This window comes from Buteo buteo, chromosome 1 (assembly GCF_964188355.1).
Source record: "Buteo buteo chromosome 1, bButBut1.hap1.1, whole genome shotgun sequence".
Taxonomy (NCBI): domain Eukaryota; kingdom Metazoa; phylum Chordata; class Aves; order Accipitriformes; family Accipitridae; genus Buteo; species Buteo buteo.
In genome coordinates, this window is record NC_134171.1 from 43,038,900 (window position 1) to 43,055,835 (window position 16,936).

The 16,936-nt window shown below is 40.3% G+C and overlaps 1 protein-coding gene across 6 annotated transcripts; it reads left to right on the forward strand.

Moving 5' to 3' along the window:
• The first annotated feature begins 1,349 nt into the window (after positions 1–1,349).
• On the forward strand, positions 1,350–15,894 carry CBR4 (carbonyl reductase 4). Of its 6 annotated transcripts, none has more exons than XM_075028818.1 (6): positions 1,350–1,366; positions 11,250–11,391; positions 11,946–12,066; positions 12,553–12,689; positions 13,301–13,435; positions 14,773–15,894. In XM_075028818.1, exons 2-6 carry the CDS (start codon positions 11,250–11,252, stop codon positions 14,949–14,951), a joined length of 714 nt encoding a protein of 237 aa, XP_074884919.1. In that variant the 5' UTR covers positions 1,350–1,366; the 3' UTR covers positions 14,952–15,894. The 6 variants fall into 6 exon arrangements, with proteins under 6 accessions (XP_074884919.1, XP_074884912.1, XP_074884892.1 ...); XM_075028811.1 differs by lacking the exon at positions 1,350–1,366 and adding an exon at positions 7,784–8,040; XM_075028791.1 differs by lacking the exon at positions 1,350–1,366 and adding an exon at positions 8,242–8,434.
• The last annotated feature ends 1,042 nt before the right edge of the window (positions 15,895–16,936 follow it).

A 16,936-nucleotide genomic window follows, 5' to 3' on the forward strand; every position in this document is an offset into this window, starting at 1 on the left:
CTCTGACAGAAAGGGGAGTTGGTCCACAGTGGGCTGGGGTTAATCTACTACTACAATGTGCTGAATACAGTATATTCTCTATGTTCAGTATAGAAACGATACATAACCTTATAAAGAAGATTCAGGCAAGTGAGGATAAACCCAAAAAGCTGTACTTAAAAAATATGTGTGATTTTTTCCTGTTCTGGAAAAAAAACCCTCAAAACAGGCTCCTGTAGCACCCTACAGCTGTATCAACCTGCATCACGTGGCTTTGAATTAGAAGATTTGTTCATCACTTTTGCATTTTCATAGCCAATATAGTCATAGTGTGGTAAAATTCACAGCTTCTAGACTGATCTTCTAAATTGCTCTTTTTTTCCCCCCTTAGCAGTAAATATTTAATTGTCTTTTCTATAAAGTAAATATATAGGATCCATAACAAAATTCTGTTCTGGAGTTAGAGACAGTAGCTTGTGCCATCCTGGGTTTCTGTAAGCCACACTATTAACCGTGTGTGGTCAGACAGGGGCGGTTACCAGACCTCTTACGAGGAGCTAGAAAAACGTTTGACTTCTAGTAGAATCTCATCATAAACTGTGCTCTTGAAAATTAAAACCTATGAGGAATGATCAAAAAATAAAACCATTGAAATAAGGTATGCGTTTTATATAATCAAACATTACTTGATCTGACATAGTCTGGCATGAGCAATAGTTAATTCTTTCCAAGGATGCTAATCGCTTCTGATAATTTTTGAAAGAAATTATTCACTGTGATAGATAAATTAAAAAATGGTGTAAGCAGTCATCTAAAAATACCTCTTGTCATCTTTAATAACCTAATTCCTACCTCATTAAGCCAGATGATTGGGTATTATTATGATTTACTACTTTGTTGGAAGGACATACAACAGTAATGGCTTCTGTATGTCACAAGGAGATGAAGTCTTCAGCTGCTCAGTTAAGTACACGAGCAGGATGAAATGACAGCAAAGTATTTCTGCAAGGAAATGCGATAAAAAACTAGATCTATTTAGGACAATCTGATAGAGAAAATTGAATGTTAGGAATTGAGTTCCTTGAAAGCTCTCCAACTATTACTATATGTGTTTCAGGCTGCAAAATGAGTAACAGCTGTAAAGAATATTGGTTTTGATGTTTCCTGTAATACTGGTGAAGATAAAGGAGGTGAGCAGTCTATGAGATATGAGTGATTGTCACTATCACTATCACAGTTGCCATTTATTGTGGACTGTGTTCAACACTCACTGCTGGCAAGTCATCAACTGAAGTTTTGCCAGTGTAAGTCCTTATGTTTAGGATCACAGCTATTTGCAGTTATGGGGGGATGACTACACGGTCCTTTGACTTGCTGCTTTCTGTCAGTAAGTAGATGTGCTACATTAAGTTGGTATTCCTGTACTCATTAAATTTGTGCCTTATTAGGGCTAACCTTGAAAACATAGTCACGTTCACATAATGAACATATGCTAAAATAGGTGAGACTGTAAAAACGGTGTAGTGCTTGTGGATATGCCTTAAGTTTCCTGCTTCAAACAGCTTTTGGTCTCTTCATAAATGTCATGAATTTCAAAGTAGATATTAGGAGGAATCATGAAAGTATTTCACTTCCATGTGTCTCAGGTATGCTGCTTCCTGGGGGCTAATTACTGTGTTTATAAAACAAGGACTTTGCTTGTATAAGTTCTTAGAGCTTCTCAGGAGAAGGGAGGTGAAGGACCAACTCATGTTGCTTATTAACTGTGTTTTGCTGTTCCTGCAGTATAGGCCTTTAGCTGAATTTTCTTACCCTAATGAGTTCAGTCCAAATCATTAGGTAGAATCTTACTATCTTTCTTCTCCCCTGCTCTTCTTTCTGACTTTGCCTCCTTCTCTTTGTCATCTTCTCCCAACATCCCTCTTTCTTCCCTTTCTCCAACAAAGCAAACTCTAAGACACAGTACATACAGGGTACTAAATGTAAATATGAGTGGATGCAGTAAATTTTCAGAAGACTGCATCACAGGACTAAAGCGGGCAACAATTTGGACTTGTCCATACCATTTGTGGAGATTCAAAACCTGTGACTCTGATTAGTGATGTATTAGGGCAGGAAAACCTTGACCCTTGCTCCATCATAACATGAAGGAAATTTTGGCTGTTTAGAACTTTTTTCTGTTAGTCTTAATGCTGAGAGCAGTTTTCTGTATGTTTAGGAGCTAAAACGCTGTTAACCTTTGCTGATGAATACTTCTCAAAAATACTCTTTTTCCACCAGCAATTGCAGTAATAGCTAAACAGATTTTTACAGGATAAATTAATTCTTGAAATTATTGGCCATGGATCTTACTTTGCAGCTTATATAAATATGTAATGAATGGGAGTAGGGATGAAACTGCGAAAGGCAGAATGGGGAAGTTAAGACTACATTGATACATGAAATAAGAACCAATTATGCAAGGCGGACTTTTATAAATGGCATTTAGCTATTTTTAAGTGCTGTTCCTGAGACTACTTATTTTCTGTATTGAGTATATTAGATACAATTGAAAATAAATTGCCTCTAAGAGAACAGGAGGAGAGTTATTCAATCATGAGCATTCAAACACTTCTGTAAAACGCTTGGATGTTCTTGTACCAGACTTCTAGCGGATATTCTTAGCGCTCACAAAATGCGCAATACACAAAAAATATCCTTTCTATACAAAATGGTCAGTGGAGACTGCTGGGAGTGAGACATGTCCTTCTGTGGCGGTGTCAGTTTTGTTTGTTTTCCAGACTACATTGCGGGGAGATGCTGACTGCCCTGTGTGATGCTTTTTGCAGTTTTGAAAAGGTGTCTGTCTAAGAGGTGCTGTACAGAATGCAGTGAATCTAGTCCCTGGCTGGCTGAGCTGTTTATTTCCTCCTTGTTCCCAGTCCTCGCTGGCTTGGGACTTCTGAGCTAAACACCGATACACTCCGTGGCAGTGCAGTCCTTAAATGAGGAGTTGGACATACAGAGGGAAGCAAGAGATTTCGAGAGATGCTGAGATCCAAAGTCCGCTGATACACAGTAGGAGTGGCCAGTGCCTGTGATCACACCAGAGTCGTGGACAGAGGCTGAATGTACGACAAATGTTTCTTGAAGATACTTTTACAGGGGTGGGTGATGGTGGTGTTCTTTTAATGTGTAAGGTGCTGCATGGCAGCACTGGAAGTGAAGTGTTCGATTTTAGCAACAGATTAAGCAGCCATAATACAAGCTTCTCTTTGTGGCTTCCATGGTGTGCCTGACTTCTCGCTAGAAGCAGCAGCAGTTCAGTGACTGTGCTAACTTAAGCATGGGCCTCACGCTGAAGTGTGAAATAATGCCAGTCATAGTGGGGAAACCTGTTTAGCCAGGAGGATATGAAAACATGAGGTAATTTGCCAAAGCCTCTCATGGTTTTGTTTTGTTCTGGGGTTTGGGGTTTTTTTAGAAGAAAGACGTTTCACAGGGGTACCGGGAATAAGTTCCTTAAGAGGAAAAAGTTTGCCTGCATATTTGTTGAAAAAGTACATCTAAATTGTACAAAAACATTTCCTGTTAGCATGATAAAAGTTCACTCTTACAACACAAGAACAAATATTGGGGAGATTTTGGATAGTCTAGAAAAACAAAACAGTCTACAGCATTATAAAAAAAAGATCACATAAGAGCAAAAGCATGGTAATTCGGCCACTTAAATATCTGAACTGGTGTGGTTGGGAAAAGTTTGCCAAGTTGCAAAATACTGGGAGAAGAGGGGAGTGGTTTTCTGTCATACAACTAGGTGGTTGGGTTTTTCCCCAACGGTTCATCTCAGGCTTTGTACCACTTGCCTAGAAGGCTGAGGCCGTATCAAACAGATTAGGGAATTGCAGTGCGTAACTTTTTAGTTACATAATTTATGTATTTGTCATGGTTTAACCCCAGCCAGCAACTAAGCACCACGCGGCTGCTCTTTCACTCTCCCCACCCAGTGGGACAAGGGAGAGAATTGGAAAGAAAAAGGTAAAACTCATGGGTTGAGATAAGAACAGTTTAATAGAACAGAAAGGAAGAAACTAATAATGATAACAATAATAAAATGACAATAATAATTATAAAAGGATTGGAATATACAAAACAAGTGATGCATGATGCAATTGCTCACCACTTGCCGACCGATGCCCAGTCAGTTCCCAAGCAGTGATCCCCCCAGGCCAGCTCTCCCCAGTTTATATACTGGGTATGACATCACATGGTATGGAATACCCCTGTTGGCCAGTTTGGGTCAGCTGCCCTGGCTGTGTCCCCTCCCAACTTCTTGTGCCCCTCCAGCCTTCTTGCTGGCTGGGCAGGAGAAGCTGAAAAGTCCTTGACTTAGTCTAAACCCTACTTGGCAACAACTGAAAACATCAGTGTGTTATCAATATTATTCTCATACTGAATCCAAGACATAACACTGTATCAGCTACTAGAAAGAAAATTAACTCTATCCCAGCCAAAACCAGGACAGTATTCCATATATATGTGTGTACAGGTATGTATTTATAATTAGTAGCTAGATCTGATTTTCCCCAGTGCAAATCACATGTGTGCATCTGAAGAAAGGGGTGATTTAGGCTTGATAGGAACAGAAAGATTCAGCAACCTCAGTGCTGAGTTGCCCAGGCAAAGTAGAAAATGATGAGGAGCCCTGACGATGGTGTTCCTCTATGGTCTAGAGGACAGGTCACCTAGAACGAGGCATTTAGTCCAGTTACACCCTTTTTTTATAGGAAGAAATGCATAGCTGTGTACTGACTGTGTGACCTGCCACCCAGTTATCATTTGGCATGGAAAGAAGGAAACCTCTTAAACTCTTAAGCTTACTGGCTTAATTCTCTTCTAAGACCATGACTCCTGTATCTCAGATACATGCCTTCATCATCACATTTAACCTGGAGAGGTCATTTTTAATATGCCAGTTGAAAAGCAAAATAGTTTCTTGAATGAACTGTTGATTTCAATAGATGCTTAATCCCCAAGCTCTTACATCTCCAGACAGTAATAATCTGTCTGTAGTGTCAAACCTGTGGCTCACTTCAATCTTTTGTTGTTGTTCCTATAAATTGAAACCGCTTCAGATTGATGGTTATGATAGTCTTGTTCGATTGTGAGAAACTGTAGTTCGTGGCCATGTTTTCAGTAAGATAGAAGATTTGAAAATAGGTTTTCTTTTAGCCAAGTGCTCCAGCCAGCAGGCTTTTGTTTAAGATGGGACTGACCCATACGTGCAGCCAGTTCTCCAGTTGCTTTATCTCGGGCCTTACACAAAACCCATATAATGTGGTAAGTAAGCTTTCACAAGCAGTACAGGGAACAGTATGAAAATGCTGCCAGACCTTTGAGCAGCATGACTCTTTCATGCGTGACTCTTGGCAGAAGTTTAAGAGACCACAGATTTGGGCACTACTGTGATTAATGATTAGCACTAAACTTCCTTTGTAAGTCTGGCCTCAAATCCAAAACCAAGAGGAATTTGAAATAGCTGATACAGGGGACCTTAGTTAAGAAATGGCTAGTGGGCCCTGTTTTGTGATGTTATGCTTTGATTTGCATTTTATGCTTTTAGATACATTAGATATCCTTTCCTGTTTGAGGATATTGTGGTTTTCCCCTGTTAATAGAGAAGTGCTTACTTGAAAGCAGTATCTCAGTTGTGTGGAATAATGATTGAAACATTTTAAGAAAAGAATAAAAAAATCTTTTAGGAAGAGTGGTTTTGATACCTGAATGTATTAGGCATTCAGGAAAGACAGCTGCATAATTTTGTGCATTGTGAACAGGTTCCAAATGCATGTATACATGGTCACTTAGAGAGCCGTACAAGAATTACTACCTTATAATCCCACTTAATTCCAATTAATAGTAAGCCAGGCATAATAATGGCCAGTATGGAACTAACCATTACCGACCAGGACATGATGGATGGAGCAGGTCAGATCAAATTCATGTCAGCTACTGTCCCCTAGAAAGGGGAGGTACTCAGTATGACACTGATTTCTCTCATGGACTCCACTAGCTCATCTTGCTTTAATGGGAAATTGGTGTAAATAAACTGGCTCAGATGAACTCTGCTTAGACTATGTGATCTCATTATTTAACTAGGCATCTGGAGGAAAAAGGCTAATCTCGCTTTGGCCAATGAATGAACACACACCTTGTTTTAACCACTCAATGAACAATAATTGAACAGAATCTCGTCTGAACTTTTGAAAAGGGTATTTTACTTTGTCAACTATAACATAGTTTTTAAAAAAATACTGTGAAACTCATGCTCGCTCTGTGTCAGCAAAGTCCTAACAGTACAGCAGAGATCAGCTTTTCTTTAACTTTCTTACAAGGATGGGTCAGCTCTCTGGCTGAGGACACAGGTCACAAATACGTTCAAGTTGTAATTGCTAATAGAATTTTCACATAAAATCTTGCCTGCTGCTCTCCTCATACAATGTGGTGCTCACAGTTTCTCTCTGTAGTATACACATCTTCAGAAAATATGTCATATCACTAAGGACAGGTTTTTTCCCTTCTGTGTTACTTTGCTTATATGTATCATTTGAAGGAAAAGCCGTAATTAACCCCTGTGAATCCTTATCCTTAGTTATGCTAGAGACCGAAAGTCAATCAAAGACTGTTCTGAGTCACAGTTTCAGGTCTCTGTGCCTTTTCTTATTCATCACTGGGACCTCTGTTTTTTCAGAATATGGCATATTCTGAAATGTCATTGGATCACAAAATCTCATTTACTCCTTTGAAAACACAACTAGCTTGCAATATAAATATATTTGCTAAAAGAAACTAATTTTGCATAACAGCTTTTCTTAAAGGTTTTTTTTCTTACAGATGTTCATCTGTTTAGCAATGCCTAAATCTGCTTTTCCTTCTATATGTAAAGAATGATTCATGGAAAAGGAATCCTATGTGAATATGCGTAATGTTATTAAACTCTCTACAGCTACCCTGGAAACATTTATAATCTGAAATTCTGATTAACAGCTTTCAAGTCAAAAGCAAGAACTGTGCAAAGTTACACTCCCACTGAGCTCATAGAAACTCCGGTGTGATCTTGGTACTTCTTCCTTTGTGGAACCTTTTAATAATAATTTTTCTCAAAAAAATTTCAAGGGAGTACTCTTGTAGGCAATTGCGATCGATTTTATTCTTATTTCTGAGGTGAAAGAATTTACTCGGTATGTGTGACTCTTAAGAGCCTACAGAAACCCCTCCAGCATATCATCAGCCATAAATGTTAACAGCATTACCATTAAAACACAGCAGTTTTTTACATTAGTTTAGTTGCATATCATGAAGCTTATTTGGGTTGCTGAACAGAAACTCTCACAGGTGTTTCTGTACTTGGGGTTTATCTACCTTTAAGTGTTTCCAGTTTCTACTGGGATAGTGATGCCTCACGCAAGATCCTGGGGATTTGGGAGCAAGGAAAATCTTTATTCATCTGCTTGTGCGCGGCTACATACGAAACACCTTTTTGTACGCGCAGGGGGAAACGAGGATGCGACTGAGAGCTCCAGTTCAGAGCGAGGCGGCTACTTCGTGCCCCGTATAAATTCCGGCAACTAGTACTGGGGCTAGGCACAAAGCCCAGCACGAGTGGCTAAGACGGACGTTGTCTGGATACCTAGATGTAAAACGTAGTTTAAAACCAGAAAGCGAAAAAGGAAAGGGGAAGGGCTTGCCCCTGTGTGAGCTCTGAGAAGGGAGGTGGGTGCAGGGCCGAAACCCGTTCCGCAGGTGGGGGCGGTGGCGGTGACCCGGCCCTGGCGGGTCTCCTTCTCCCACACGCCGCGGGGAGCCTCGTTTCGCCGGCTCGGAGGGTGCGGCGTAGGGACCCGCCGCACCGGCTGCCCTTCTGGCTGCTTCCAGCGGCGACGGCTTCTGTGAACAGGCGGTTGACATCAGTTCGTCATCTCCTGACGGCCGCGTTCGGCTCAGAGCTGAACCGTCGTCGCGTCGGGGAAGGAAAAAGCCTCCGTAAGGAAAGCAAACGACAAGCTGCTCAGAAACCAGGAGGTAAACTGAAATACGCATAGACGCCGGCTTTTTCGTCACTCTCCTGTGGCGCACCACCTCCCCGAGCTTGGGCTCGGCGGGAAGCGCTGCCGGCGCTGGGCTCAGGGCCTGAGAGGGCTGGCGGGGGCGGGGACGCGGCCGCCGGGACGCGGCAGCCCTGCCACCGTGGCACCGGCGCCAGGCGGGGACTACGCGTCCCGGCCTGCCCCGCGGAGGGCGGGCGGGCTCCCGGCCGCCACCGCGCCCCGCTGTCCGTGCCGCGGGCTCCACCTTGAGTCCGGCCGCCGGGCCGGGAGCGGGAGCCGTGCTGCGGCGCAGCGCCGGGGAGCCCTGCCTCTCCCTTCCCTCCTTCCCTCCCCGTCGGGCTGCGCCGCCCCGCAGAGGAGCCGCAGGGGTGAGCGCGGAGCCGCTCGGCGGCGGGGGGCGGGGGGGCTTCGCTGCGCGCGTGCGCCGCCGCCCCCTGGCGGCGGGCGGGGCGGCCCTGGGCGGAGGTGGTTGGGGGCGGTTAGTCCCCGCGGCGCGCGCCCGCCTTCCTTCAGGCGTGTGAGGGGCTTCGGGAGGGAGGGGCAGGAGTGGCGCCCCGGGTCGGAGGAGGTTGGTGGGAGCCCGAAAAAGGAGGGGGGAGACGGGGGACGGGACTCGATGAGAAGGGGAGAACGGGTTGTCCGAGAGGGTCGGGGCTGGGGGCGGTGGCTGAGGCGGCTGAGGGCGCACAGGTGCGGGCGGCGGGGCGGCCCGGCCCGGCCCGGCCGGCTGCGGTATCTCGGCTCGCCTGTGTTGAAAGGTGTCCTTCAGCGGATGTAGAGCGGTGCGCCAAGAGAGGGTTAGCGGTAGTGCCGCTGGAGCCCTGGGGGTCACGGATTAAAGAGTTTGTTTTGAAAGAAGGGAAAAGCCGTAGAGGACAAAGGCGGTGCAGGCACTTGTGTGTGTTGTGTGGTGACCCAGAAGAAGAGCCTGTTGCTCAAAAGATACTTGGTTGTCCCGACCTTTATTTGACCAGAGAATATAGGGTTATTACTCCTGCTGCAGTTTTTTTTTCTCCCAAGTCACAACTCCAAAGAATCTATAGCTCTTATGTGCTAAACCACAAATTGTATATTGCTGCGTTGGAAGTAGGCCTTACGCTCCCCCTGTAAATATCTGGTTAATGTACAAGGGATTTTCACTATTGTTTCTGAGAATGGTAGAATCGCTAAGATTTTTTTTCCCTTCTCAAAGAGACCAGGAAGGATAGAATGACACGTTTTAAAGAAGTTCTCTCCCCCCAGGCAGCTTGTTGGGTCCTGTGTAGCTAAGCACGTCCAGAATTATTGGGAAAATACATATAGGTTGGACAGCATTTATAAACAGTATAAGATGGTTCACTTGACATTACTTAGGAGTGGAGGAGTTAGACAAGATGAATTCCAGAGATCCCTTGTAATCTATATTATTACATGTTTCACATAAAAATAAAAGAGTAGGTATGCTCAGTGCTGGTAAGAACAAAATATGAAGGAGGAAATCCTAGTATGACATTGCTGCAACAAGTAGGCAAGAACTTCCAAGAGTCATTGTGATACTTCTGTAAAAGAAGAGATCAGTCATGATGGAGAAGGCAGACTGAGACTTTGTTTCTAACAGAAAAATCTGTCAACAAGATATGGGTGGGTGGGTTGATTGGATGTGCCTTTAGTCTGCTAAGGCAGTAAGAGCTGTAGCTGCTGGGGTGCAAGACCTCTTCGTTCATCTCTTGCAGTCTAGATACCTAATGAAGACTATCCAAAAGGTTAGTCTTTCTGGTCAGGCAGTGGTGCCTGTTTTTATCACTAAGGAGTTGTTTTCATGCAGGACATCTTTTCGTACGTGTTCTGTTGAAAGGGCTGCCACCTGAGATGCAAGCATTTAATCCTCTTCCTGCTCCTAGGAAGCTGATTTCAACTTGCCAGTGGAAGCAGACACATGGGTTGATTTCAAGCACTTGTGCTTACTTTGTTACAGAAAAGGACAGTCTGCTCTTTCAGGCCCTGTCACAGAAGACCAAAATCATTATGCCACTGTATGAGTTGATGATGTCCTTGCATGCTCAACACTGTGGGCTCTTCTGGTTATCACATATCAAAAAGGGTGTAATAGACCTAAGAGCAAGGCAAAGGGTAGGGTGACAGTTTTAAGAACTTGGACAGTCTTTAGTGAGATAAAGAATGGCTTCCATACATATAAGAGTAACTAAATAGACCTGAAAGAGGTTATGAGAGAGGGTAAAATACAGAAGAGTAGCCTCTGAAGCTACTAACAGTAAGAGGAAGTTATAAGGAGAAATGCATAGTATTATCTGAAAGCAAATTAAGAGCAAAAGGAAGTACTTTTCCACAAATAATGAAACTCATTGCCTCAGGATGTTATGGAGACAAGGTATAATTGGGTTCAAAAAGGATTTATTCAAATGTATGGAAAAGAGGTTCATTGCTATTGCTTTGATTCTGCCTCTGGCTCCTCAGGAAATCCCAGAACAGCTGATTGGTTTCTAGAAGTTGCAGAATAAAAGATCATTCTACAGTACTTTCTTCTTACACTCCTTCCTAAACATCTAAGCTAGATACTAAAGAATCATTTCCCATTTCAAAAAGCTATTTTTTTTCTTCAAAAGCAGAAACAAAAAAACCTAAGGCTAGTGGTGAAACATAGTATTGTGTAGTGTAACTTAGTATTAAACTACTGTACATACAGTAGTATCAAATCATGCTCTGTAAGGTTTGCAGTGTGGGTGTCCAACACAGGTACTTAGGATGGAGCGAGACCTTGAGGCTAAATGACTTTAATACGAGAATAGTGCTTGCAAGAACAATATAATTACAGCTACTATGTCGGCTTTGAATAAACAGCTGAATGATACATTATGGCCTTTAGATATATAAATCACATACTTCATCAACTGAATAGGAGTTATCATAACACTAGCATTGAAATGCTAGATTGCATGCATAATTTTTTTACTAGTTCAGAAATCACTAAGAATTAACTTGCATTTGTAGAAGTGGTGTCTAATTTAGCTCAAGTGTTTATTTTTTGGTGAATAAAAAATTAAAAAATCACTAATTCTATGATCTGATGTTACAAAATGCTACAAACTAGCATGGCTGTGATGTTGATAAGAACAGTGGTTATTCTTTTGCTGTATTGGACCTGAAATTCATGGTTTATTTGCAATTTGTGAATTATTTTTGAAGATGGGCAAGGTTTGTGCCATTTTTGGAGGATCCCGAGGAATAGGAAAAGCTGTTGCAGAATTACTGGCACAGAAAGGCTGCCACCTGGCAATTATTGCTAGAAATCTGGAAGTAGCCCAAACCACTGCACGTAATCTTGGTGGTACGTATGCTGCTCTGCAATTATTTCTTCACTGTCCAATGCTTAGGTAACTTGTAAAAGTAGTAAGTCATTAAATAAACCTCATTGTTTAACTAGGTGAAAATGAAAAAAAAAAGGTTGATAAATTTGAAAGAAAAGCTATATCAGTACAATTTTGTTTTCATAATATTCTTTGGGAAAGTTAAGTATGTTACCTATTCTATCTGCAATATATGAATTGTAAGATGAAAGGAATTGTTCAGGGTCACAACAGGGAGGTCGTATGAATTGAGTCATCCTTGGCTCCTGGCCAGGCCAGAACTGAGACCAGCCTGCTCATGCTGAACTTTTGATTTCAAAAGGCCAAAAATATAAACCAAGAAATTGTCACATAACTAATCAGTTATGTGATTGTCCTTGAAAATTGTCCTTATTTAATTCTCTGGAGGTTAAATGGGTTCCTCAAGTTATCACTAATTCAGCATGGGTTTTTGCAATTGATAAATGCTGAAGAAGGTTTTTGAATGGTATACCATCTTTTACCATTTTTATGATGTGCCTTTATTTCAATATAGCAGGACATCTGGCACTTAGCTGTGATGTATCGAGCGAACAGGAAGTCCAAAATACTTTTGAGGAGATGCAGAGGAATTTAGGTCCTATTAACTACTTGGTTAATGCGGCTGGGATCAACAGGTTAGTTATGTGTTGCAAGATTGTATGTAATTCTAGAAGACAGCATCTTATTGTAAGGTGCTAAGGGCCTTTACATGTAGTAAGAATATTTAATGAGTACATCTGAAAACAGTATTAAGCACTAACCAATATTTTGTTCCTGATAATGATAAAATTCTAACAGATGACACAGCTTTCACTGTAGTTTCTACATTCCAGGTTTATGAGTTCCCCCTCTACGCCTCTTTCTTCCACTTCTTCCCCCTGAAATAGTGCCAAACAATGTTTGATACTTCTTTGCAAAGGAGGCTTTGTTGCCAAAAGCATAGCTAACTTTTTTCTTGCTATGTGTCGTCCTTGCAGCGTCATCAGTTTGAACGCTAGAATGTGTAGAACCATATAAATCCCCATTAATATTCCATTCATCAGTCATGATTTACTCTGAGTAAATGTGATCATTGGGGTTGTTCAGTGAATTCTTTTGGGTTTTTTTGGTCTGTTTGTCAGGGATGGTTTGTTACTGAGAACCAAGACTGAAGATATGATAGCCCAGATTCACACTAACCTTTTGGGAACAATGTTGACATGCAAAGCTGCTGTAAAAAGCATGATTCAACAACAGGGAGGTGCTATTGTCAATATAGGTAAGTTGTTTGTCTAATCCAGTGGAATTCTATGTACTAGTTTTCTAGAAAGGTTTAGCAGGTGTACCGTTGAAATGTTACATGTTACAATTGACTTTTCTTTGTATTTAGACATTCTACATTTAACATTTTTTTATGAATGCTTATTCTTTTGTGTAATTTCAGCAACTTCTAAATGTAAAAACAGCTTTTTGCAGTAATAAACACCTCAGAGTTTATATTTTATGGAAAAAAGAATTTTACCATTCTTCATCAGCTCTTTCAGTAGCTAAATCTACCAGCTGCTAGTTATTAAGTAAGCATCAAATAGGTACAGTTGGTTTCTTTTTTTTTTTTTTCTATGCAAGCATATTTTTTAGAAAGCTCTTCTTTTTACTCTCCTGGTGCCTATTGGTCAACATAGATATATGGATTCCACAAAAATCACAGATAATTGAGGGATTTGCGTATCCTAGCAGCAGGCTATAAAGTGTATTTAGTAACATACTTCTAATTCCTTTTCTTGTAATCTCATTTTCCATTCCAAATTTAAAACTGAAATGATAAAGCTAGTACAAGGTTTCAGATTAGTCATTTAATCTTTTCTTCTGTTTGTTGTTTCTTTTTTTTAGGAAGTATTGTAGGACTTAAAGGCAACTCCGGTCAAAGTGTATACAGTGCTACCAAGGCAGGATTAGTTGGATTTTCACGTTCTCTTGCTAAAGAAGTAGCAAAAAAGCAAATTCGAGTCAACGTGGTTGCTCCAGGTTAGTTTTTGGGAAGTTCCTACATCCTTGACTGTTGCAATACATGGTCATCAAGACTGCTGGATATTTGCTGTGCTCTGAAAGTAACTTAAGACAGATTGCTATTATTTTCTTCAACTTTTATATGTAAATGCTTTTAATCTCTTTTTTTCAGTTTAAAGAATAATACATTCTTTTACAAAATGTTCAGTCTTTTTAAGGAACACTGAGAAATTTGGAAGAGTGTGTACCTGTTCCTCTATCCATTATTACATAATAAATGTCTTTATTTTTTTTCTTTGTTGCTCCTCCAAAACCTGCTGTCCTTGCAGATGGAAGGATTAGAACTAATTATATACAGACAGCTACCCTTGTCTCCTGCTAGAGAATGCTTGTTTGTTAGTAGAGAAACATGAAAAACTACAAGAAGCTGGCATGAAAGCATCCCTGTCTATCCCTGTAGTAAAAGGAGAGTCTGGAAAGTTCTGTGAGGACAAGGCTGTCATTTTACAAGACAATCTAGTCTGAGCAAACCACCACTTTAAGGAATTCCACTCATAGCTGTGTACTCTGCTGCTCGCCTTGTGCTAGCTCTGATGCCTTTCAGACCTCTCTATGAAACAGTTCAGCTTGTGAACTAGGCAGGAAAAATGCTTTTTATTGTTTTATTGTTTAGTGAGTTGAGTAGCTCACTGAAGGGTCCAGTGTCATCATGAAGTTGTACAGAAGAAAACAAAACTGAGACTTTCCCTTCTTGGTGGCAGCTAGAAAGCAGATAAGATCAGTTCTTTATGAAGCTGCAGCTTATGTGAAGAGAAGTGCAGCAGTGGGAAAACTGAATCTCAGGTAACTGAAAATAGTAAAGAAATGTCCTTCAACATTGTCAAGAAATACTCTTCAAATGTGTGCTATAATAGAAATTATATAAGTGCCATTGTAAGTTCTAAAATACAATGGAAACACTTGCAAGCTGTAGGGGTTTCTTGTCAGAGATTTTATACCCATGTTTTTATTGAGAATGTTTTGGTGAAATGACTATTTTGTCTATCAGAAAAGTGATACTAAATATGGTTTTGGGGCCCAATTTTAGAGTTACCTTTTTTTTTTTCATAGAGTTATACAGATCTCTGCATTTTTCTGATTACATCAGTGCTTCCAAACACGGAAGACATTTTATTGCTTAGCTAAAAATTTGTTCTTGGCTATAAAATTATGTGGACTGACTTCTGAGACTTTGAAGAATGGTAGCTGGTGCTGAATCCTGGTAGTAAATTTCACTTTGGAGGATTCCAAGGAAAATCTGCTAGAGAAATTTAGCTGAAGGTTAGGTAACTCTTCAAATATCTCTCCTCTCTTAGGCTTTATTCACACAGAGATGACTGCTCATTTGGAAGAAGATCAGCTGAAGAAAGCAATTCTCCTTGGAAGATTTGGAGAGCCTCATGAAGTTGCACAAGCTGTTGTCTTTCTTCTGGAATCCCCTTATGTTACAGGGAGTACTCTAATTGTAGATGGAGGCTTGCAGCTTCTGACTTAAATACTACCTTGAATAAGTACCTACTTAAATGTCATGATGGTAATATCTAAATATATAATAATTAAGGGGGGTGTGCAGCAATTAGTTGAAGATTGATGTATGTAATTGACTTGATATTCTTTAGTCCAAGGCGGAATTCAGCAGCAATGGGTTCCAGCTTGTGTGTTTAGCTACCCAAAAGACTCATTTGGTATTATGAAGTCCATGTATGTAACAATTTGAAAAATGTCTGGGTTTGATATAGTGATAGTTTTAAGTAAAATGACGATACATTTTTAAAACACTATATTTTTATAAAATCATGTTTTCCAATTTGAAATAGAGTGGAGATTTTATTCGAATTACCATGTTACACAAAGGTTAAAGTGCAGAGGCATGTATGGCAGGTATGATTGCATCAAGTTTTTCATGTAGGGTGAAGATTGCAAACTGTGTAATTTTTTATTCTTATCAATTAGTCCCTACAAAGTGGCAAGGAGTTTCCTTTGGGTTTTGTTTGTTTGTAGCTAATACTACAAAGCTAGGAGATTCCATATCTTCAGCATACCTAACTGTCTTTAGGAGATTTAATTATATGCAGTGTGTTTTTATAAAGATAAAACATGCTCAGTTCCATTCTTGAATGTATGTACAGCACTAATTTAATCCAGTAACGCTTGCATATATATATTGAAGGACTGTTGATTGGTCATTGGAGTTGATAATTTTGTAATATTCTAAGTTTGAGCTGCACATACTCTGGTGAACAGCACAGTTGCAGGCCTTGCTGCATAAAAGACTTTTCACTGACTCAGTAGATGTTTAGAAAACACATCTCATTTCCAGAGCGTGAAGTCAAGGTGTATTGCTGTATATCTTTTTGAATGCTCAGTTCAACTGTGTTATGTTGATGCTGTTTAATATGTATGTATAGTCAATAAAATAGCCACTTATTTTATTCAAAGCAGCTTTTGAAGCAGAGTAATTATTCAGCTGTAAATGATCCTGAGTGTTCTTCTCTTCATGAAAAATTACCAAAAATTTGACCTCAGGCTTTTCTATTGAGATCAAGTAATTTTTGGTAATTGATGTTTTTATCATCTCTGAAGAAAACTATGAATGTGGTTTAGGACTTTTACTTCTTAGCTCCAGTGTTCATTGCATCTTGATCCAGATGTTGATTCAGCTTTTGAAATTACTTCCCGTCTTGGCACAAACTGGAGTACAGAAAGAAGAGATCTCACTGATGATAACTTTGAGTCTTTAAAAGTCTGAGATTTTCTTCACTTGTGCAGCTGAGAAATTTTGTCTTTGTGCCAGAAAACAGTGCATGTTCAAGCTTCTCGTAGGTATGTACTGAGAAATAATACAAGGAATGGTTGTATATTCAGGGGGGTTTACAGTTGGTTGTGTTACTCACGTTGGAATATAAAATACCACTAAAGGTAGTCCTTTCAGGAGTCCTTATCTTACTGTTATCTCTTTGTAGAAAGATGGTGTTATTTACTGTGAAAAGTTATGCATCATATGTGTCTTTGCACCAAAAATATTATTGGTAATTATGTTTCTCTTTGATAGGAGGAATTGGCCAGAGAATAGATGAATTTTTTCTGAGGGCACTGAAGATGAGGAAGGACAGCTGGTACTCCTGTTCTTACTTAGTTAAGTAGTAATATGTCAGTAACCTGGCTGCTGCCCTTACCTGTCCTTAGTATTTGACAGGCAAAGCCTGTGTGAATATCTTGACCTGAAGCCAAAATTAAGAGACTAAAAATAACTTCCTCTTAGTGAGTTCTGACCCTAATTATTATTGTCCCTTGGGTTTTTTGGTAAGGGAACTGTTAAATGTTATTAGCAATGGCATTTTTAGGTTATATTTGTGATTAAAACCTGGAATAACACCCTCAGAAGAATCTCAGTATGCTGCTAAGTAATTTTTAAAAAATGTTGCAATACATACTATGTTTTTTATTGCTCCTGTTGCTATAGGACTAGATTGAAGTGTT